This window comes from Rhincodon typus, chromosome 20, assembly GCF_021869965.1.
Source record: "Rhincodon typus isolate 14 chromosome 20, sRhiTyp1.1, whole genome shotgun sequence".
In the NCBI taxonomy this organism is placed as follows: domain Eukaryota; kingdom Metazoa; phylum Chordata; class Chondrichthyes; order Orectolobiformes; family Rhincodontidae; genus Rhincodon; species Rhincodon typus.
The window spans coordinates 39,396,086-39,420,527 of NC_063351.1; the positions used below are offsets into that span (position 1 = coordinate 39,396,086).

Consider the following 24,442-nt stretch of genomic DNA (forward strand, 5'->3'; position numbering starts at 1 on the left):
AGCCTTCCTGCTCCTCTGATGCTGCTTGGCCTGCTGTGTTCATCCAGCTCTACACCTTGTTATCTCAGATTCTCCAGCATCTGCAGTTCCTACGATCTTATCGACTTTCACCAATACTGGAACTCGTTTTCTAACAGCAACGTAACAATTTATTACATGTTTAAAATCCATTGAGTGCATTTCAGATTAATGACACATAGTTGCACACACAGCAACAGATCAGAAGTATCATTGAAAAAAAAAATACATTCTCTAATCTATAGTTTTCCAGAGGAGGCAATGGCACAGTGGTAATGTTGCAAGATTAATAGTTCAGAGGTTCAAGCTAATTCTTTGGGGAAATTCAAATCCCACCATCGTTGATGAAATTTAAATTCAATTAATAAATCTGCAATTGAAAATAGTCTCCGTAACAGTGAAAATGAAAGTGTCATTGATTGTTGTAAAATTTCCTTTAGGGAAGGTAATCTGTCTTCCCAGTATTGCCTACATATGACTCCAGCAATGTGGCTGACTACCCTCTGAAATGACCTAACAAGCTAATCAGTTCAAGGCCTATTAGGAATAGGCAACAAGTGCCTTGCCACCGATACCTACATCCCATGAAAAAGAATTTAAAAATAAAGGTCCCCATCAGCTCAAATTTAAAATTCTCATCCTTATGTTTCAATCACTTCAAAACTGGACCCTGTATCATCTCTAATCTCCTGATGCCTGGCAACCCTGTCTCTTCCTGAACACATACTTCCTCTGATTTATTTCTCTTACAAATTCTCCCTTTCCCTACCCAACACTTGCAGCTGTATCTTCAGCTACTAAAGTCCTATGCTCTGCAATTTCTTCACAAATTCATGAATTGTTACAGCAAAGGAGGGTGCCTTTTGGCCTATCCTGCCTGCAATAGTTCTAATACCTAGTGCCAGTCTCCTGCCTTTTCCCCATATCATTGCAGACCATTTCTATCCAAACAATCATCCAATGCCATCATTGAGTGCCTCAATAGAATCTGCCTCCACCACATTGAGACAGTGTATATTCCCTATACTCTAACTACTTTTCCCACAGCAAGCTTGCTTGTTTGCACATTACTTTAAATGGCTCTCTCATCTTTTTTTCTTTTACAAGTGGGTACAGCTTCTCCCTATTCATTTGGTCCATCCTGCTCAGAATTTTGAAAATCTCTATCAAATCTCCTCTCAGCATTCTTCTCTCCAAGAAAGACAGTACCAACTTCTTTAATCTATCCTCATAACTGAAGTGTCTCATTCATGGAACCATTTTCGCAAATCGCTTTGCACTTTGTCCGATGCATTCACATTGTTCCTATAATGTAACACCCATAACTGTACATAATAGTCCAGCTGATGTCTTACAAGTGTCTTGTACAACTTCAGCATCACCTTCTTGCTCTTGTACTCTATGCCCCTACCAATAAGGCCAATAACACTGTATGCTTTATTAACCAGTCAATCCACCTACCCTACCATTTTCAATGGTCTGTGCACATATACACCTAGGTCCCTCCACCTCTGCATCCCCTTTAGAATTGTACCTTTATTTTATGTTGTCTTTCAATGCTTTTTAACCCCAAAATACATCACCTCACAATTCTTTGCATTGAACCTCAACTGCCACTTTTGCACCCACTCCCCAACTTGTCAATGTTTTTTTTTGGAATTCCACATTGTCCTCACAGTTTACAATTCTTCCAAGTTTATTATCATCTGAAAACTTTGAAATTGTCTCCAGATCATTAATATATCAGATAAAGCAAAGGGTCCCAATACCAACTCCTGGGAAACCCGAAGCCATACCTTCCTCCAGCCCAAAAAATACCCATTGACCATTACACTGATTACTACTACTCAGCCAATTTTGTGTCCATGTTGCTTCTATCTCTTTTGCACCATGATCAATAACTTTCCTCACAAGTCTATTGTGTGGCACTATATCAAAAGCCTTCTGGAAAGCCACATACACCATTACATTCTGTTTCCCGACTTGCTATCTCTCGAAGTCATTTTAAAATACATATCTCTGTCCAAGCTTTCATTATTTTTTTGGATTTCACCTCAACACACTTTCGGATACTTTTAACATTAGAAGGGCTAAATAAATGCAAGTTGCTGTTATTTCACATTAAAGCTAACACTGAATAGGGCTGTTCTAAATGACTGAGCAATTAAAGGTTCAATTAAAGACCTATATTCTTTGACAGTAGTCTGTCTGCAAGATGCATAATCCATTTGTAAGACAATGGTAGAATTAATTGGTCGGCTACAGGTTTGTTAAAAAGCCACGGACCACAGTTCCGCATCTAGGAGCTTTCTGCTACAACTTACCCTGCAATGACTTTGTGTTACACAGATCAATACAAAAAGATAAACAAATACTTATGGAAAACAGTGAACAAAGCAATTTTGATTTGCGTTGGTCAAGCTAAATATAAAACATATAATATCTAAATATACAAATGATATCATTTGAAAGATAATGGATATTTTCTGTCAAAAGCATCACAACTGACCAAATGTACTATTTACTGATATAAACCAAAATAATATTAATTTGAATCAGTCACAGGTTCACTGGATCACTGAATTTTATTCGTTCTTGGAGAGTAACTGCAGTGATATTAAGGCAAACTGCTTGTTTCAACATTTGTTAACTGACTCACCTCTTACAAAAACCTTCTCATCAAAAATTTGATCCATATCATATCACATGTTAGTTTTGCTCTAACACATTATCCTTGCCAAATGTATTAAACCAAAAATCCTCTGGTCACCTGTACATCTGTGACCTCATGCCCTCAGCCATCTCTCCTCTATCCCACATCCTAATTCTGCTCTACTTTCTTTCTCCTTCCTTCTGCTCCATTGTCTACTGTGCATTTGATGGGCTTAGAATATCCCAACTGCCTTGTTGCCAATGACATACTTTTGTATGTTGTGATGTACAAAATCTGGAAGCCAACTTTAACAACAGCAACTTATATTTTATAGCATCTTTAATGTAATAAGGAGTTAGAAGGTCAGATAACCAAAAGTTTGAATAAAGCTGTACATTTTAAGCAGCTTCTTTAAGTTTGAAAGTGAGAGAACAGAGTTGGAGAATTCCAGAACTCAGGGTCTAAATATGCACTCAGTTCCTGATTCCTACAATTTTCTCTGTCATTATTTGTCCTGGGCTGATGGTTATTAGGAACTACGATCAAAGAGGCAGGAAACAGAGATTGTGGAGCATCTGCCCTTACCTGTTTGATTTTCTCCCGATCTTGTTCTGGTGAACTCGAGGAGCCAATTCGCAGACTTTTTTTGAACATGGCCATGCGAGTCTTGGCTTCACTGCGCTGGATTTTGGGCAACCTGGCTCTCTCCTGGGTTTGTCGATTTTTCAGATCCTCAATAAGTCGCTGGTTGTATCTCTGCATCTGCTCCATTTCCTGTTTATGAAGAAAATACAGGCTATTAGCCAACAAATCAAACAACACAATGCAAAAATATTCACTTCTTATTTGAAATGCTTTGATGTAACATTGTAGGGCAAATATAGGACAGCTTCATAAATCACAAACATGGAGACAGGAGCTTGCGGTAAAGGGAGAATAACAAGAACAGGGAAGGAATGGGGGAGGGTAAAAAGGCAAATGAAAAGGGCAGCAAAAGGAGGTTTGTGCTCCAGCAGTTTAGGGTACCTACTTGGAGAGTAAATAGTTTTCAATAACTCCTCAGGGGCTAACATTTTTCCATATCGATAACTATAACTGACATAAAAAGTCACATAAATGCAGTGAATAGCAGACTGCAGGCTGACCTTCTCGTGCCTTTTTAGAAGCTGGTGCCTCTGCATGAAGTATTGGTCTTTCAACTGCTGCTTCAGAAGTTGGTGTTTTTCTTGTAGGTGCCGTTCCTCCAGTTCCCAAATTGCTGCCTCTCTGGCTAAAAGAAAAGGCAAAAATACAGTTGTTGTCCCTCTGTCACATCACTCAAACCTGCTGCACACTTGTCCTCCCAGCGTTAGGTCTCACCTCGCATCAGTTGCTGTTTGTTGTTCAGACATTCCCGTTCAATGGTAGCTAGCTCCAGTTTATGTTGATGGATAATTTTCTTCAGTGCCCCATCCAACTCCTGCTGCTGCTTCTGCAGAAACTCCTGTTCCTAATGAGGAACCATTGGGAGATGCACAGAGAATGATTGATGCTACAAGCCACAAAGTAGCCATACGCAATACACATGCACAATATGCTAAAAACAGATGGCAGTTTATGGGTTATTAACAAAGAGTAGGGGTACTTAGCAGGTTAGTTAATTCTATCATAACTAAATGGAGAATGAATGGCAGACAGGTCAATAACCAAGGGGCAGAGATTTAAAGAAACTGGTAGAAAAAATAAAGAATTAAGAATATTTTTATTCAGAAAGTGATGGGGTCTGGAACTCACCGCCCAGAAGGGCACTAAGAGACAGAAATCCTCATCACATTTGAAGTCCTGCAGCCTACAGGTTGAAGTGCTGGAAAACAGTCTTTGACAGGCTGGAATGCTTTTGACTGGTACAAGCACAATGGGTTGAACAGGCCTTTTTTAAATCTTTCATATTATTTATATTTCCACTATTTGGTAAGCTTACAAACTACAATTTACCCACAACACACAAAAGATGTTGCTGGCCTTATTTAGTGCACTGACCCAAAGGCAAAAAAATCTGATTTATCCCACTATCCTTCAACATTGTGGTAATTTGTTTTGTGTGAAACCACTGTCCAGCCTCTGAATACCTAGCCCCGTGACATCTTTTGAGCAAAACTTACTCTTTCCAGACCCAATGTTAGAAAACTATATAGAACTGTCATAGTTGGTGGTTTTCAAGGCTTCAGTGATAGACACTCTCACACATCTATTGCTGTGGTTTCCTGAAAATCCAGGGATAAAATTCTTCTGTTCACACGAAGCCTCCTAACACTGGCATAAAAGACAAACAATGGGATTTCCTGCCTTTTCTCTCTCTCTCACACACACACACACACACACACACACACACACACAGAGATAAGACAAGACTTATAACCGGATCCATATGAACAATTAAAGTTCTACACTGTAATACTGTACACTTGAGCAATGTGAGGAAACCCCTTTCCATGGGAATGAAACTCATTGGGGCCTGGTAAACGTGAACGGGTATAGTTTCTTGTACTACTCCTACTGTGTACACTAAAGTAAATGCAATGTGACAGAGTCTGAAGTGCAAGTCCAATTTAATCATAGACAGTTAATTACTCAAAACATTGTTAAATTATCCATTCATCTCTATAACAATTTCTACTTTACAACGAACCATCAATATAAAAGGCAACTGAGTTTCAACCATACTTTCAACAGGTCATAATAAAGGCAAATGATAGTAAAGTGCGATGCTGTATGTCACAACTATAGCTAATTAAATCCCTGATGGATTACTGTAAAATTTAGTGACAGCGTATGCCAAGTTGCAAGTCATACAGCTACAGGTAACATCAAACAAACTGATGCATAAACCGTAACCTTGTTACAAAATTAAAAAAAGTGTGTACAACATATGAAAACTGAAGAATTTAAACTAACACGCTGCAAATAATAAAGGACAGGGACACCAGGTACAGAGGGAGGGGTTGCAGGGATAGCAGATGAGGGGGGTTCACCATCAACAATTTGGGGGAGGGATGCTGGGTCAGCAGGAGTGCACAAGGTCAAATTGGGGCCGGGGGACCACAGGTTCAGCAGGTCAGGGAGGATCATGCATGGTCAGCACGCCCTGCAGGTTCAGCAGGTTAAGTGGGGAGATCAGGGTCAGCAGATTGGGGGATACAGGATCAAGAGGCCAAGGTGGCGTGGAGTCAAGATGTTGCAGGTGAAAGCTGAACAAGTCAACGGGCAGGTTAGCAGGTTGGTGGGCAGAGTCCACAGGTCGGATGGTGCAGGGTATGAAAGGCGCGTGTTCAACAAGTTGGGGGTGGGTGCAACATGGCCAGCAGGTTAGTGGGGGATACAGGCACATCAGATCCAGAAGGAAGGCTTTGCAAGGAAACAGTTCTAAAGAGAGTCACAGTTATCAGGCCCAGGGGGATTAGTTGCAGGATAATCAAGCTGCAGGGAACCAGGGTCATCAGGCACAGCAATGGATCACAGAATCATAGAGAGGGGTGGGAAGGATTAGTGAGGGGAGGTGTGGATTGGTGAAGCTGAGCCAACACTATTTTTTATACATTCATCTCTGGGATATGGGTATTGTTGGCTGACCAGTATTTATTGCCCATCACTAGTTGCTCTTGAGAACTTGGTGATGAGCTGCCTTTTTGAACCGCTGCATTTAACTGGTCAGTCCTTGATACAAAAAGGGGCAATATTACACTGATTGCCGGACAACTGCAGCTCCAGAGAATGTGAACTGGAAGAGGAAGTAGTTTTTATGACTGATAACCAAATGAGGGGAGTCCAAATCAACCCATACACAATTGGAAGTGGCAGCCTTTACAAAACATTACTTTGCTTCAGGAGACCAGCATCATGGGTGCTCCTTTTTCCCAGTTCTAGACAGAATCCTTTTCTTCTGGGATAGCATTTGTTTATACAAATTTTTGTAATTCTTGCTGCTCCCCAAAAATCAAAGGAAGAGCAACCTCTGCAATGCTTTGTGATGTTAATCAATCTTTGCATAATCAGAAGAATCCACACATTTCTCGATTTAGGTAGCATCTTGACTTAATATTTATTTTCTCCACAAATCATCCAGTCACTAAAGTCTTGAAGACACTGCATGCAATAACAGCTGTGAAAATACTTATCCCAAAAAGATACTGAATTCACGCATATTCACTACTAGAACTGTCACACTGTTCCTTTTCTAGGAATAATGGGACTTCTATTGGATATTTCCTTCTTTTCAAAAATCTAAGCACTATTTATAATTCTCTCAATCGAGTGGTGTGATGTGTGTTAAGTTTTAAGAGAACAATAAGTAGACAACGTATAAAATGAAATATTGAAAGACTATCCCATCTGAATATTGGTAGAAAACACAACTGAATGCAGCAATAGGATTGATAAAGAGAAACCAGTTGATGTGGTTTACCTTGGATTTCCAAAAAGTATTTGCAAGGTTTCACATTAAAGATTATAAGCCCAGAATACATGGAATTGGGGGTGATATCTAGCATGGATAGATGACTGGATAACTAACAGGATACAGAGATTCAAGTTAAGCATGTAAGTTTTGGGTTGACAAATTGTAACTTTCAAAATGCCAGAATAATCAGTGTGGCTTCAAGTACTTGCAATGAAAGGACAATGTATTATCATCAAACCTGTATTTGTCGGAAAGCAAGTTATGAAGAGGTTTCACAGACTCTGCAGAGGGATTTAGTGAGTGGTCTGAAGATAGGTGAGTGGAGTGTAATGTGGGAAAGGTGAGGGACTCTAATTTGGTAGGAAGGACAGAGACACAGAATATTACTTAAATTGAGACAGATTGTTGCAGTACAGAGGGATTTGGGTGTCCTTGTACTTGAAACATATGTGTTAACATATGTGTACAAGTAGTTAGGAAGGGAAATAGAATGTTGGCCTTTATTGCAAAGAGGGTGGAGAATGAAAGTTAGGTAAGTCTTGCTTAACAGAGCATTGGCAAAACCAGAGCATCAAGTACAGTGTACAGTTTTGGTCTCCTTATTTAAGACAGGATATACAGTATAGATCCATTATAACCTGGTCGTCTGGGTCCAGAAAGTGAGACACAGTTATAGCTGAAACAGATAGGTGATCCTATGAAGGAACAGAAAACCATATGAGAAGTGAGTTGAGGGGACAATCACAGTGGAGGGTAGGGGACCAGGAGAGTCAAGTCAGACCAGGGTTGGGCTGCAGGTTGTCAGTTGGGTTGGGCCAGTAAGATTGACCTAACTTGGGTGCCACGAGAGCCCAAATATATAAGAGAATACGTAGCATAGTGATCAACATTGTATGAAACATCCATTGTACTTGCTTTGGAGACAGTTCACAGAAGGTTCATTAGGGTGATTCCTGAAATGAAGGACTTGGCTTTTGAGTAAATGTTGAACAGGTTGGTTCTCTATTTATTGGAGTTTAGAAGAATGAGAATTGATTTTATTAAAAAAAAAAGATTCTGAAATGCTTCACAGGGTAGATGCTGAAAGCATATTTTCCCTGGAGGAGCAATCTGAAACAAGAGATCACCGCTTAAAAAATAAGGGGTCTCCTATTTAAAACAGAGGTAACAGTTTCTCTGCATATACTCAACTTAAAAGCAGCTTTCTCAAAACACTATTCTGCTTCAAGAGAGCTGTATCATGGGTGCTCCTGTGTCCCAATTCCAGACAGAATCCTTTTTTCTGGAATAGCACTTGTTTGTATAAAATGTTGTGGTTCTTCGTGCTTTCCAATTAAACATTTGATCTGAAATTAAACATTTCCAAATTCCTGATAGGTTCATCCTTCTATATTCCAAACTCAAGGTAATACAATCCAAGTTCATGCAATCTGTTCTCTTTTAAGTTTTTAACTTTTACGACTATAGAATTGTAATTCTAATTCTATTATAGAAACACAATATAGTGTTGTAAATTTCATATTCATTTGTACTGAATTATTGTCAGTCTGGGCTGTTGTTATACTCAATAGGAGTTAAACTGAGGTTGATCCTAATCACAAACCAAATTCCAGGAGTGTAATGACATTGTCTGCTCTCTCCTACCCAGAGGGTGATACATCACGCCTGACTGCTCCCTCTTTTCACGATTTAGACTTTAGAGTTTCTAAAACAAAGAATCAGGTTCAACTGATGACATGCACCAGTACTTGGATTGATCAAATCTAAATCCCAAAACATGCTAAATGGTCCACAGCACACAGACAGACATATAACACATGACAAACTCAAGAATCACATAAAAGGGTGGAGGACTTACATCCTGAAGCTGTGCGTTGAACAAGGTGCATGAAGATAACTGAAAAGATTGAATCATAACCTGGGCGACACCCTGTGGATCAGAATACAGTGGACTTCGCACATCAGCGAATAGACAAGGCAGCAGCAAAAACCACAACCAGATCATCCATCTCAATCAAACTGCTGGGTGCAGGTGGAAAGAAGCACTGAGCAGCAAACACAGCATTATTACAGAGGGTGAGGCAAAAAGGATGCCAAAGAAGGCAGATTAAAGCTTAAGTAAAGGGTCTCACCAATTCCTTAATCTGCCTTTTCTCTTTTCAGAAACTGATGAAGCTGCTGTGCATTTCCAGCATTTCCTGTTGTACAGACGCAAGGAGAAAATGTATCTTGCAGTCACAGAGCAAAGGTTAGACAGCTTCCAGCAGGATTTGGGTACTGAGAGGCAGTAGAGTGCAGCATGAGAGGCAGTGTGCCAGACTGGTTTTGTAAATGAAATTTATTTGGTAAACAAACAGTCAGCTACTGATTGTCATTTATTAAATCTTCAAAGTGCAAAGGTGTTTAATCGTTTGGCAAAAAAGGACGACAAAGAGATCAAAGCTGAAATAGAAGCCTAGTGATTACATTTGATGATATTGGCAGTTAAATAACTGAATCTGTGATCCTCTCTGTATTATTGTAACTCAGGAATTGAGGCTACAGGCTCCAACTCCATTCCTATTAAACCCAGGAACAGAATAAAACAATTTAACCCCACACATCTTCTACCATTTAATATTGTCACAATCCCAGTGTGAATCAAATGCTGGAAATCAAGCCTCGCTATTTCACGAGTTATGACAAGTGGAAAATATGATCAATTTAGTCAGTAAGGTGGTTAATACTTGTCTGTGACAAAATAAATTTATTCGCCCTCACACATTCTTTATACAGGATTTGTAGAGTTTCTTGAAACTTTTTTCCTTAAAATTTCAACCTATTCCAATATGCTTGCATTCTTGACAATGCATCTGCAACACATTCTTTATACTAATGTGGACAATTCTGATATTATTGAGGTGAATTAAAACACAACAAAACAATTTCATAGTTACACTAATAAATTTTTAAACAAAAGCCAAGGGATTATGGTCAGTGCACATTAGTGTTTCTTGTGGCAGTGACAGATATAAAACTTCACAATACTTAACAGCCAGTATCACAGTCTCCTTTTTCGTTGTAGCATACTTCTTCAGATAATGAACATAAAACAATACAGCACTAGAACAGGCCAATTGGCCCACCATGTCTGTGCTAACCACGATTCCATTCCAAATTAATGCTTGTTTATGGTCTGTATCCCCCTATTCCCAGTCTTTTCATGTCTGTCTAAATGCCTTTCAAACAATGCTATTATAGCTGCTTTTACCACCCTCTGCGTAAAAGATAACTTGCCTCACACATCTCCTTTAAACATTCTCTTTAAACATTCATTAAACATTCACACCATAAATCAAGGCCTCCTAATATTTGCAGAAAGGCTGACATTTCGGGCCTAGACCCTTCATCAGATGCTGCTTGGCCTGCTGTGTTCATCCGGCACTGCATCTTGTTGTCTCGGATTCTCCAGCATCTGCAGTTCCTACTATCTCTGCCTCCTAATGTTTAACATTTTTACCCTGGGAAAAACGCTCGTTAACTATCTACTCTATCGATACTTCTCATAATTTTATACACTGTTATCAGGTCACCCGTCAGCCTCTGATGCTCTTATGAAAACAGTCCAAGTTTGTCCAACCTCTCCTTCTCGTTACTACATTCCAATCAGGCAACATCCTGGTAAAACCTCTTTTGCACTCTCTCCAAAGCCTCTACATCCTTCCCGTAGGCAATCAGAACTGCACACAATGCTCCTGATGTAGCCTAACTATAGTTTTATATAACTACAACATGACTTGCCAACTTTATATTCAATGTCCCAAGAAGTCAATAATGGCACTAATCAACACTCCAACTCTAGCCTCCCAGACAGCTTTGATCCACCACAATTCATCTACTGTCACAAGGAATCCATGGCACATGCCTTCTCCGTAACCCTACACTCATCCCTAGAACATCTGGATAGCAAGGACACCTATGTCAGGCTCCTATAACTTGACTTTAGCACCGCCTTCAACATCATAATTCCAACCAAACTCATCTTCAAACTCTGGGACCTACAACTCTGCTCACCCCATGCAACTGAATCCTCAACATCCTGACCCACAGACCACAATCAGTAAGGATAGGAACATCACCTCCTCCACAATAATCCTCAACACTGATGACCCACAAGGTTGCATACTCAGTCCCCTACTATATTCCTCATACACTCGCAACTGTATGGCCAAATTCTGCTCTAACTCCATTTACAAGTTTGCTGATGACACCATTGTAGTGGCTCAGATGTTGACAATGAGACAGAGTGTAGGAAGGAGATGGACAGCTTAGTGGCATGGTGTAAAACAACAATCTCTACCTCAATATCAGCAAAACGAAGAAACTGGTCATTGACTTCAGGAAGCGGAGTGGAGGATGTGCCCTGTCTGTATCAATCAGCTGAGGTAGAGGTGGTTGAAAGCATCATGTTCCGAGGAGTAAATATCACCAATAATCTGACCTGGTTCATCTGTGTTGATGCTACAATCAAGAAAGCACACCAACGTCTCTACTTCCTCAGAAGGCTAATTTGTCCACAATGACACACCAATTTTTATGAATGCACTACAGAAAGCATCTATCTGGATGCATCACAGCTTGGTATGGCAATTGCTTTGCCCAAGATCACAAGAAATTATGGAGAGTCGTGAATGCAGACAGTCCATCATGCAAATCAGCCTTCTATCCGTTGACTCTGTCTATACTTCCGACTGCTTCAGAAAGCAATCAACATGATCAAAGGCCCTTCTCACTCTGGTTAGACTCTCTTCCACCCCGTTCTATTGAGTAGAAGGTACACAAATGTGAAAACATGTATCAACAGATTCAAGAACAAGATAACCTCACTGTTACCAGACTTTTGAATGGACCTCTCATATACTGGAGCTGATCTTACTCTACACCTTCTCTGTAGCTGTAACACCAAAACCAGCATTCTGCGCCATTACCCTGATGCACTTATGTAAGATATGATTTGCCTGGATAGCACACAAAACAGTACTTTTCACTGTATCTTGGTACATCTAACAATAATAAATCAAATCAAAATCAACTGTCATTTTAAAAGGTTCAATAAAGTTAGTGGCAATTTGCACGAGTTTTACTTATTAGGCTTGCCTTCACCTTCTCAAAAGCTATTGGGCACTCTTTTTGACTGTACTACCTTTGCTGTTTTTGCAACAAATTTGTTAAAGGAATACTACAGTGCTGAAGTTAGGCATAAATTCCCCATTTAAACCCACACATCCTCAGACGGTTTCACTGTTTAGTTTTGGGAATGAGGAGTTCTATCAGAATCTTCACTTTTGCTGCTCTTGGCAACAATTGCCTTACTTGGTGTTTCAGTTAAGTTAACCCCACTTCTGCAAACTCACTTTTGGCAAGATTTATAACTAAACCATATAACTGTAACTGCTTAAATAAGCTTTCTAATTGTGTGACATGTTCTTTCCAGGTATAACCGTACATTTGTCTAAGCAAACAAAGTTGCAACTTTGGTCCGATTGTATTTCTACTGAAGTCCATAACAAGCAAATAATGTTACAATGGGGAATGGCCGAACCCCTCTGATAATTAAACTAAAACACAAGCCCCAATCTGTTATGACAGGAGTAGGGGTGCCCCTCTAATAGTTAACCTCCAAAACACCCAGAGAAGCTTGTCTTTCCCCTTGTAATCTATTAAAAGACTGGCTACAAGAAAGAAAATCTCTGATCTCCACTTTACAAGTAACAAGAAACAATTTATTTACCTAACCCAACAACAAACAAATTAACAAGTCCCACTCATATAAGCCCAATTAATAAGCAGCAATAAATTATAACTTAATTTCTCCAAGTTCGCACAGACTGTTTTCTGGAATATTCTGTCATCTTTGCTCTCTTGACAAACGCCTTTCTTCCGTTAATTCTGCTGTAATTTCTCCTGTAAGGACTTTGAGCTAAAATACCATGGTACCTTTGATTAATTAGATGGGCTTTCTCAGAGCTGAATTGTGCCAACTCTGGCAGGTGGCAGTTGTCTCTTTCAGATGGCAATTGGCTCTCTCCGATTTTCCAACTGCCCTCGTCTTATGTACCCATAATGACATAATCAAATTCTTATAATATGATTGGTTTCAGGGTGTCAACACCATCAGATTTAAATTCAATTGGCTGTTTCTAGATGCTTCATTTAAATTAATTGGCCAAATTCAAACTTGTCACAACATCAAAACAAGACTGCTGTTTTGCCTGCCACCTGTAAGGCATATTTTCTTTTTGATACACTTGTTTCACTTTTTGAGGCTCTCTGTACTGGCAACTTCAGCTGCTGCTCACAGACATACATTTTAAAAATTTCTAAGTACAGACAAAGCACAAATCTCTTAAGGAACCACGCATGTTAGCCAACTGCGGTCCACGTCACAATTACTCTACCCAACTTCGCAACAATAAGGTGAGTTAATTTTTTCCACAGTACTCTGGTTGTAATTGTCCTCAAAGAGCAAAATGGGTTGTTATACTCATAACTACAAAAGATATACTAATGTCCCATATTATTTTTCAGTAATGGTCATCCACAATCTACCAATGTTTTCTGAGTCATTCTTCAAAAACTGACATGGGTATTAAAAGTGTTGGTTTGATTACATGAAGTTTTCCAACTACTCAACATGCATAGAATATTTTACAGAAATATAATACATCCTTATTAAGTTTTGGAAAAGTAAAATGCCTGTTTGTCAATGCAGGAGTTTTCTACATTCATACATGACCTGCCAAAGGAATTTCACATGACACTCAATATGTGGGTAGTATCACTATGTGATCAACAACCACCCATTCCTTGTCTACAGGTCAATAAGGATGTCTCCACTACCTCATCAGAACTCAATTTTTAACAATAGTAACACACCAGAACTCCTTCAGCCTCAATTTTAGTATGAGCTGACTGTATTAACTTTTGAAAATCTAGATCTGTTTCTGAGTCTCAATTAAGGACACTTCCTTTATATTAAGCACTTCCTTTGAATTACCACCATCAACAAAAGAAAGTAGCAGCTACTCTGACATGTGCTTGTGGTATTACTTTTACTTCTGGTGGCAGACTTTGTTTAGCCACTCTTCTGGTCACCACATGATGGAAAAATACCTGAAACATGTTCCTGTATCTGTTCTGTCTCTTCAACATCAGTCAGACTTCCCATAATTATAGACTTCCACAATTATGTTCACTCTAGCCAAGTCATTCCATAAGATTAAGCCAACTCTGTCCATGGATAATGGCTTTTACTACATTGTTTCAGATATCAAGTGACATTCTAAGTGCACTTTGTACCACGGAACGATTTGTATTCTCCACTTTTCCCATTTATTAAAGCTTTGGCTTTCAATGCCCTCTCCAGAGGAAAAACTGGGTCCTTCTCCAACAGAAGAGTTTACGTAGTTCCTGAATTGCTTCATATAGTTATAGGTTCAGTTCTATCATATTCCTTTTGTGAAAACTTCTTTATCTCTCTCATCTACCTCAATTCACCTTTCCTTCACTCTGACCAGTGTTTACTTTTAGTTTCATAGCTGTAGTTAAATTTTTTAAAAAATGATCCATAGTATTTCCTTGTGAATTCCTTTTTCCAAATTCAATCTTACAAACCCCAGTAAGCCCTAACAGGTTCTTGCACAACATATAACATTCTGAACAAAACGTGTTCCAATTTCTGACAATGAAAACACTTATGGCTTATAGCTCTCAAGTCCACCTTCCTTTCTGATCTGGAGGAGGAGATCTTGGGGCATTCCTGCTGTTTCTGCTCTACCTTGGCTTGACTTCATTTAATTCTCCCACCTTCAAGCTTTCTTGGATTTATGGAGTAATGGGAAAAATAAATGTTTATGGATCAGCTCAGGATCATCAGTGACAGCTGCTGCCTGTCTCACAGTTGCTATACTCTGATCTTCAATATGAGTTCTAATTACTGAAGTTAGTGAGTTTTTAAATTCTTCTAAAATTCTACTCTGACAGCTTCATGTGTATTGAATCTACTGGTCAAAATTACTTTGCTTTACCCTTTCAAAGTTAATGTAGGTTTACCCAGCCTGCTTCATTAAGTATTCAGACTTTTGCCTGTATGCTCCAGGAACTAACTCTCATGTGCGCAGAATAGCAATTTTTACATAATTCCTAGAAACTCTGACAGCGATATGTAAATTTAACTTGTTTAACTGTCAACTTGCTTTGTTTCTGCAAAGTCCATTTTTCCTTCAACCATTTAATTTGTTTTGCTTCCTTTTCAAACAGGATGAAAAAAAACCCATGTCCTTTTCCTCAAATTTCAGTTGGGCCTGTAAAAATTTAGGCATTTCCTTACTGTTCTTTAGACTATGGCTTAGGCTTTCTTCATCAGAATCCCCTCCTACATCTGAGGCTATTTTCTTTGAAGTGCAGCTTTTTAAGTCAGAATTCTCTCTCTTTCTTGCCTCTCTTCTCTTTCCCTTTGTAATTCAGTTTCCAGCTTTTCAAATTCATTCTTTATCCTTCTCTTCTCTCTGAAGTTCAAGTCTTCTAACCTTTATGCTTTGCTATTCCCATGTTATATTTTTCTACCTCTTGCCGCATCATTTCTCTTGAGGGTAAAGCAGCTTGAACATGAAACCCAATCATAACTGCCTCCAATGACTCACTGCTTGGAGCACCTGGTCTCTCTGGTGTTTCCACAAATCCCAAATGCAATGCAAGTATTTTAATTAGCTCCTCCTTCTTAGATTTTGCAGGAAATGCTACCTTTAACTCCTTTGTCAATTCTACGGCTTTATCATTTGTTAAATCTCATAAACCACATCTATTTACTCCGTCTACAGGATAGTTTTAGCTGCTTCCAATGCCATCTACTTTTACAGTAAAACCAGATATCTGGTATTTTTTCCTTGTCTAATCTCACCATGGGCACGTTCAAAGATCCCAGAGTCCTCGATTGTGCCACAACTCTGGGCAGAACAGTCCACTGGAAATCAAGCCCCACCATTTCACCAGTCATTACAAGTGTGAAATATGACAAATTTAATCTCAAGGGTGGCTAACTGTGACTGTTATCAAAAGAGAAAAAAACTCACACCAGGTTTCATCAATCAACGAGAAAATTTAAAAAAACATTCTTTATAATAACTTCATATGGAAACTTAAAACCCACCATTTAAATCCAAACCCACACAGATTAGTCAAGATAAAGACGACAAACAATCTTTCTACGAATATCAAAAATTGAAAACATATACACAAAAAGGCACAAAGTCAGTGGCTCAGTCCAATCCATAAGGAAAAATGACGTTTTTTTTGGCCTTTTGGTGATGACATCACGTTATTATAGGCTGTGGTGATCCTCAAATCATAGGCTGGTCAGTTGGACCTAGCTCTTGGCTTGTATTAGACGGTTGCTTTGTTTTTTGCAAATCTTTTAATGTTATTTATTTTTCAAATAAAAACAGTGCAATATCACTTACTGCAGGCTTTTTGCAGGTCCGAGTCCTAACGTCTTCTCTCAGTTCAGTGACAAACTGCCACTTGCATCCAATTCAAACTCCATTACTGGGCAATGATTTTCTTCCCTCCCCCACCCTCCACAACATGCCTGATGTCGGCATGTCCAAACAAAAAAAATCAAAATCCTGCTTCTTTCAAAATGATATGCTGAGAAAGCATTAAGTGACAACACAGTTTCACTGTGAAAAGAAAATCTAAACTTCCATTTTCTGGTTTATATTCCCAAATAAATAGCGTGTAGACCTTAAATCAGGGTTATGGGACTAATTACGGAGAACACATAGCACAGAAATAGGTCATTCAACCCAATTAATTTGAACCGGTGTTTATATGCTACGTAAGTTCCTCCCTCAGCTTATCACAGACTTTCAGCATATCTTTCTACTGTCAAGCTATTATCCTAGGCCAAATCATCCCAGTTGCTCTATCAATAATCTTAACCTCCTTCATAAGGTCAGAAGTGGTAATATCCAGCACCAATGATATTTCAGCTAGTGAAACAGTGCCAATGTTTCACAAGACCCAGATATCCAATAAGGGGCTGGTAAGTGGCAAATAAGATTTGCATCAGTCCAGGAACATTACCATCTCCAACAGGAGAGAATCTAACCATCTCCCCTTGACAGTTAACAGCATTACTATTGCTGATTTTTACCCCTAACCCCTTCTAACCAACATCTTGCGATTATCATAGCTAGAAACTTAACTGGACCAGTAACAAATACTATGACTATAAATGCAGGCCAAAAACTGAGAATTCTGCAGTAACTCACTTCTAAGGTTCCCTAAAGCACATCTACCATCCAGAAGGCACAAGTCAAGATTATGATGGAATACTCTCCGATTGCTTGGATGTCTGCAGTTCCAACAGCAGCAAAAAAGCCAGAAACCATTCAGAATACAGCAGTACACTTTGATCAGTACCTTATCCATCATTTTAAACACTCACCCCCACCACCATGGCAGCAGTTAGTACAATCTACAAGACATACTGTAGTAATTCATCAAGGCTTCTTTGACAGCACTTTTTAAAGCCTCAACCTCTACAAACAAGAGCTGCAGATGCATGGGAGCACCATCATCTGTCAATTTCCCTCCATGTCACACACCACCTGATTCAGAACTGCTGTTCCTTTACTGTTGTACGGCCAAAATCCTGGAACTCTCTTCTACATTACATTGTGAATGCAGCTACATCCTATGGATGCAAGAGATTAACGAGGTGGTTCACCACAGAATTCAAGGGATGACCATAGGTGTAAGTAAACAAAAAGACACAATGCTGTTAAAAAATTCATTTCTCAGTTAATTTGATATGTGATTGAGTGTAAAGTTTCAGCAAAAGTAAGGTGGTAAATTTACTGTGCACTGGTTATATTAATATTAAGATATCCATACTTTCAATCACAAGCTGGAAATTAAATCTATCATTTGCTGCCAACAATTAAATTGGATTAAGTTGTGGAGTTGGAAAATAATGATGGAGATTCCACTATTTTTTAATCACACTTTTTTTTGCCAGGTCAGACTTTCAATGACACTCTGGTATTGCCCTGACAGTTTCACTGAAATGTGAACTCAGTAGTCCTGGTTTCAGAATACTGAGCATTTGGTACTTTTTCCTAAACATAACACAACATCCTACCTCATCTCTTGGAGTTGGTTACTGGTTAATACAAGTCCCTCGAAAACCCAGTACCCTCCAGGGCCTAAATGAAGTGGATATTTTTCATGGACAAGCACAGAATAACAACAGAATGGCATCTCAGCTAAGTCTGCTCCCTCCTTCATTAAATGCTCATAAACATACAACTTTTCTACAAAGTGACCAATAGTAGGAACTCTGTTTCCAAGCAAAGGAAGGATGCAGGTATCAACTGTAGCATCCTTGACCATCAACTGGTTATGGTCATGTAACTCACCACAGAACAGAATTCAGTAGTTGCATGTAACTACATTCAAATATTACACAAGTGAACCTGGAGTGACAGAATGTTGTAGAGTGACGTATTAGTTTAGCTCGTCTTGGCTTCAGATGATACATCTATTCAGGCAGACAAGCTTTTGTCAGTAAAGGAAAGTGGTAGAGTTGATGAGTAACATCAGCTGCTAATTACCTGAACATGCAAGGACTGCGAAAGCTCCTCTCGAATTCGTTTCATTTGTTCTTTTCTCTGTTCTCTGGGGAGTTTATCCACTTCATTTTTAACCTACAAGCATGCAGAGGGTTGGGGGAAGTACATTCCTTTTACAAGGGAAGCATTCAGCAGTAAAGGTCACAGACTAGTCTGGGTTAAATAAGTGCTAGTGTTTAGCATAGGGTTAAGTTTAGGATTTCTTCAGAATGGCAGTAAGTAAAAAGGGATTGTCATCTTTTAATATGTGAGCATGAAGAGTTTTGGGCAGACATCTAACTTCAAAAATAAACGTTGATAAATACAGTGTGTTATGGAATGTTTCAAAATAATTTAATTAATAATTCTAAATTATAGTGCCTCTACTGTAGGAAAATTTAGCAACTATTTTGCACTGAGCAAGATCCCACAAACAGTAATGAGATAACTGACTAGATAATCTGATAATTAGATAATGTGATGGTGATTCTGGTCGATAGATGAATATCTGTCAGGTCACCAAGAGAACTGCAAGCTGTGCGCTCTCTTCCACTATTCGAGGCCTCACTTTAACCTTCTACCCGAAAGGGTTGCAGCATTGAGAGTGCAGCACTCCTTCTGTCTTGAGGGAGGCTTACAACCATGAGCTGAACTCGGAATTTGAGAATGCTGCCCAGCGAACCATGGCTGACATTATGACATTAAAGACCAGGTTATTGCCTAGTATATTTGAGTCTTGGATGTAAATAGGCATTTTTTGCACAATATAAAACTCTTAGAACTCACATATTAGAAGAATCCATTTTGAATATAGAATTTATATAAAGTTGTGGAAAACAGCATAGTTTACTTGCAGCAACTTCACCTGCCAGTGTGCAATAAATGTAATCGAGATATGTTTGAATTCAATATCCAGAAAAGAAACTCCTCTGGACTAACAGAATATTGCGTGTCTAAAGGGCAACTGAGCTTCTTCACTGATAGGTTACGGTGCTGCAGGATAGAACAAGCTTAGCATTTGGTGTTTACTACTCAAGAAAGAAGTCTAACAGAAAATATATACAGCAGATTCCCATTTCCAACAGCTGCCCATAAAAGATCCAAGCCTCGCATTAGAGAACTCATCATGAAACAAAGAAGATAATGTCAGGAATGAGTAATAAAATGGTGCTACAGATCAAAACTACAAATGTCAAAGGAAAGTGTCAGTAGCTTGGAGACTCAATCCTTTCTATTTGCAGTCAGAGGTCACTTTCTGATTGAAAGCTTGCGTTTCCTTCAATTACTAGAATGTAGGAGTGCAAACATTATACCAGGGTTAGCAGAGTAAGAAGATAGGCAGCTTCAAAGTTAAGGATATGACTTGTGTAAGAACAGCTGTGCAAGCAGAGTTGTTCCTCACTGTGGGTGAAGAGGCTGCTCCAGGATAAGCCTAAGGCAGATCTGCAGTTGCTTGGTGTGTAGCTGAGTTAACTGTATGTAGAAAACTTACATCAGGCATTGCCAAAAGATGGCAATGTCAGACTATCCAATCTATCATGGTATAGGAAGTTTCATTGTTCTGCTACTACCCATTTGATTTGTTGTGGCAGAGACTGAGATGATCGCATAGTGCTTCTGTATTCCACACAGAACCGGAATTGCTTTTTATGTCTTCCACCTCTTGCCCAACTCTACTCTTTTTCAGTAGGGAGATGGCACAAATAGGCTTGGGACATTCTTCATGACCACTATTAGCAGACTAGGTGGTAAAAGACTTCATGTGGAGGGATGCTGGTTGTGGTTTCACCCACACCCTGCAGCAAGGAGGCAGAACATCACTGCAGTGATGGCTTATCTTTCTAAACCTCAGTATGACAGGACTATAACAAGCAAAACAGCCTGGAACATACTCAAAATAGCAGACATACCTTTCAATGTCGTTAAGATTTCCAAGTTGTATTTTCTAATACTTGGAAAAATAATGGAAATGATGCTTTTTTCAGGCTGTAACATTACAATTTAATTTCACTGAAGTCCATTCACTTGTTTTGATAATCACACCAAGCAACTCCACTGCCTAGGTTATTGCAGATAGAGGAGGATCTGGAATCACCACCTGCCACTCAGACACACCACCACCACAAATCCCAGATGGGAAGGTAAGCACTCAACCAAAACAAAATGTAAAATACATAGAACTCAAATAACAAAAACCAGCAACAAGACAAGCCTGTAAAATATTAACATTAACAACAACAGTAAAGCAGTGATAGCCTGGTACCAGATTTGGGGCTTCTATCTCAAAATCTAGGTATACTTTGATAGTAGGGCATTTACTGTGAAAATCAAACTTTAATGCTTACCAATATTACAATCAATGTGACCAACACAAATATATCTGCCTCTGGTACCAGTCTTTCATTAACAAGACAATGTAATGTAGCTGCATTTTATCAGGTTAATTCATACAAGACTTACCTGTACAAATAGAACTGCTTGCAACTAGGCTAGACAAGGATTGTTCTTTGAATGAATTGGAAGTTTGGGGGAAACAATACCATCCTGCCTTGAGCTTAGTATCTGCATCAAGTGTTCCTTGGCCTCAGTAACTTCCCAGGGCAGATACAGCAGGCCAGGAGTTTGATTTGGAGTAAAGCTGTACTGTCCCCATCAAACACACTGAGCAAGGAACAGTATGGGGTTAGATACAGAGTAAAGCTCTGTCTCTACATTATGCCATAGATTATTGTCAATGTCATTCTTCCATATTTACACCTGACAGCCCATGGTAAAATACATAGCAGCCTGGAACATGGTGAGGCCTCAACACAAAGCTCTGCCCAAAGCCAAATTAAACACTGCTGTCTGGAGGTTATTTACTGAATGATCAGCTTAAGGAAGGTGATCCAAGGAGGGTAATAGCATCAATATGTCAATCATATTAGAAGCATTCAATTTTGGGATGATGCAGATTTTTTTGAGAACATGTCACAATGTGATGAATGGCCTCCCTCATACAGCTACAAGCTGTGATTAGGATTTATCCAAGAAAATGCAAGTCTCGGTAATCAAAATCCTGTTAGAGCCAAGTCTGAACCATATCTTAATGGAAGTGGTTTTATTTTATTCTGTTTTTGTTCTATTGGCAGTGGGCAATACCTGATAATGGCTCCACATCCAGCGATCCTCCTGTGGTACAACAGGTGCATAGGACTTCCTGCTATTTTGAGTAGCACTCTCCTTCCTTGAAATTCTTGGTTTTATTTTAAATTGAGAAGTTCACAAATAATGTTTGTATTGTATTCACTGGAGTTTAGAAGAACGAGATCGGGGTGGAGGGACCATCATAGAAACCTATAAAATTCTAACGGGACCAGGCAGGTTAGGTGCAGGAAGGATTTTCCCCATGGTTTGGGGTGGGGTGGGGGGGGGGGAGGCGAGAAACAGGGGTCACAGTTAAGAATAAGGGGTGAATCTTTTAGGACAGAAATGAAAGTAATTTTTCACCCAGAGAGTGGTGAGTCTGTGGAATTCACTAGCATAGAAAGTAGCTGAGGCCAAAACAAAATCCTTGTGTTTTCAAGGAGTTTGATACAGCTATTGTGGCTAAATGGATCATGCGGGGAGAGCAGAATTATGGTACTGTGTTTAATGATCAAGCGTAATCAGATTAAATGGTGGAGCAGGCACGAAGGATTGAATGTCCTACTCCTGCTCCTATCTTTCTTTCTATTTATGTTTGCTGATCTGGGACTGAACAATACCTGGACTCCCAACCTCACCCTTGTATATGAGGAATTTTAATATTGCAATTTTCTCTACTCACTGAAGAGCAAAAGCAGGAGGGGAAAGTGGATTATAGCCAGTTCCTGAGAGGAGAAAAAAAAAACAGTAAGTGGGAGCAATTGGTGGGCTCAGAACGGGGGGCAAGCTGATGGTGGGCACTAAATATATTTAATATAGGCAACATTTAACGTAAACACAAGTTGCCATTTTCATATGTTGTATACATGATTAGAGAATGGCGAAGTAGAACAGCAGGATAGGAACCATGTAATGGATGCAACACTCCCAGGCTCTGCAGACATATGAGAGTGACAGTTGTCCAAACCTACCACATTCAATTACTCAGACTTTATGGTGTGTCTCCAACCATTTGGCTAGTCTCGGATTGGATACGATATCAACCAGAATTTCTAGTCTATTAACCACAAAAGTTTATCAGAATTAGACACTATAACCATCAACATACAATATTAAAGCACTTCAGGAGTCAACGTAATTCACATTTTTATGGTCACCTTACATTATCTAACCCCAGAAGGCATACAAATCCCTTTGTCCTATTAGTAACAGTGTTGCCATTTGATTTGGAGACTTGGAAAGAATTGATTGCTAGGTTAGACAGAGATGAAAGTTAACTGTGAGCTGACAGGGTGAGACCGCCCTTCCATGGTGTTCCCCAGAGCTTACCCTGTAGCAAGAAAAACACCAGACTATCAAAAGGAAAGCATCAGATTGGCAAACATGTCCCATGGCAGCTAGCTGCCCAACATAGCATGCATGTAGAAAGATCACAAAGAGCACCTAGAAAAGCACCTGGCCAGTGCTGCCATTCAATGGTGGTCAAAGGCAAGTGAGGAAGCGATAGCCTAGTGGTATTGTCGCTAGACTATTAATCTAGAAACTCGGCTAATATTCTGGGGACCTGGGCTCGCCACTACAGATGGTGGTACCTGAATTCAATAAAAGCTCAAACAGAAATTAAGGATCTACCGATGACTATGAAACCATTGTCAATTGTTGGAAAAACCCATCTGGCTCACTGACATCCTTCAGGGAAGGACATCTGCCAACCTCACCTGGTCTGACCTGCATGTGGACTCCAGACCCACAGCAATGAGGTTGATCTTAACTGTACTCTGGGCAATAAATACTGGCCTAGCCAGTGAATGAATAAATAATAAAAAGTCTTTCTTGCCAACTGGGTACTGTGTGACCAGGAGACCATTTCCAAAGAGTGAAAAATAATGATAAAACACTGAAGTTAATGCAAAGGAAAAAGACAGTTATCAATGACACCACAGACATACAAGATTGTTAGAACAGTTCAGACACCAAATAACTCTGAACTAATCAGCACAGCAGTTATTGGGGAGTATTTCCAAGAAACCAGAGTTTCAGTTACTGACAATTAGGGAAATCTTAACACAGTAAACTGCGTATGGAAATCTTAACAGCGTAAATTGCGTATAACTACATGTAAAGCCAGGTGATGCATGTTACTAAATGGTACAATAGCAAAGATGTCCCAATCATCCACACTGATCTTGGATGGGTTAGTATCTATTCCTGTATAATAAGCTGATCTCTGATCTTGTGGGAACTATTACGGAATCACAGAATTCTGTACACAAGAAAAGGTGCAGGAAGGAGACCATTCAGCCCATTGTGTCTGCACCAGCTCTCCAAATAAGAATCTCAATTAGTATCACTCTCCTGCTTTCGCTCCATAACCCTGCAAATTGTTCTCTTTCAGTTATCAGTCTCTCTCCCTTGATTGAATCTGCTCTATCCTTGGCAATGCATCCCAGACCCTAATTACTCATTGTGTGAAAAAGCATTACTTCATTACACATTTGCGTCTTTTATTAATTACTTTAAGATTGTGCCATCTAGTTCTCAATCCTTTCACAGGTAGGA

General features: G+C 39.4%; 1 protein-coding gene across 3 annotated transcripts in view; it reads right to left on the bottom strand.

The window, feature by feature from the left end:
* slka (STE20-like kinase a) overlaps positions 1-24,442 on the bottom strand; it is a 147,338-nt gene that overhangs the window by 21,740 nt on the left and 101,156 nt on the right. The window contains exons 13-16 of one of the 3 annotated variants that reach the window (XM_048608721.1): positions 8,965-9,036; positions 4,031-4,160; positions 3,817-3,941; positions 3,257-3,445 (exon numbers count right to left, since the gene is read on the bottom strand). In XM_048608721.1, coding sequence (XP_048464678.1) covers positions 3,257-3,445; positions 3,817-3,941; positions 4,031-4,160; positions 8,965-9,036 — 516 coding nt within the window. Of the gene's footprint in view, positions 1-3,256; positions 3,446-3,816; positions 3,942-4,030; positions 4,161-8,964; positions 9,037-18,760; positions 18,854-24,442 lie in introns of all 3 variants that reach the window. The other 2 variants (XM_048608720.1, XM_048608722.1) reach the window with 2 other exon arrangements.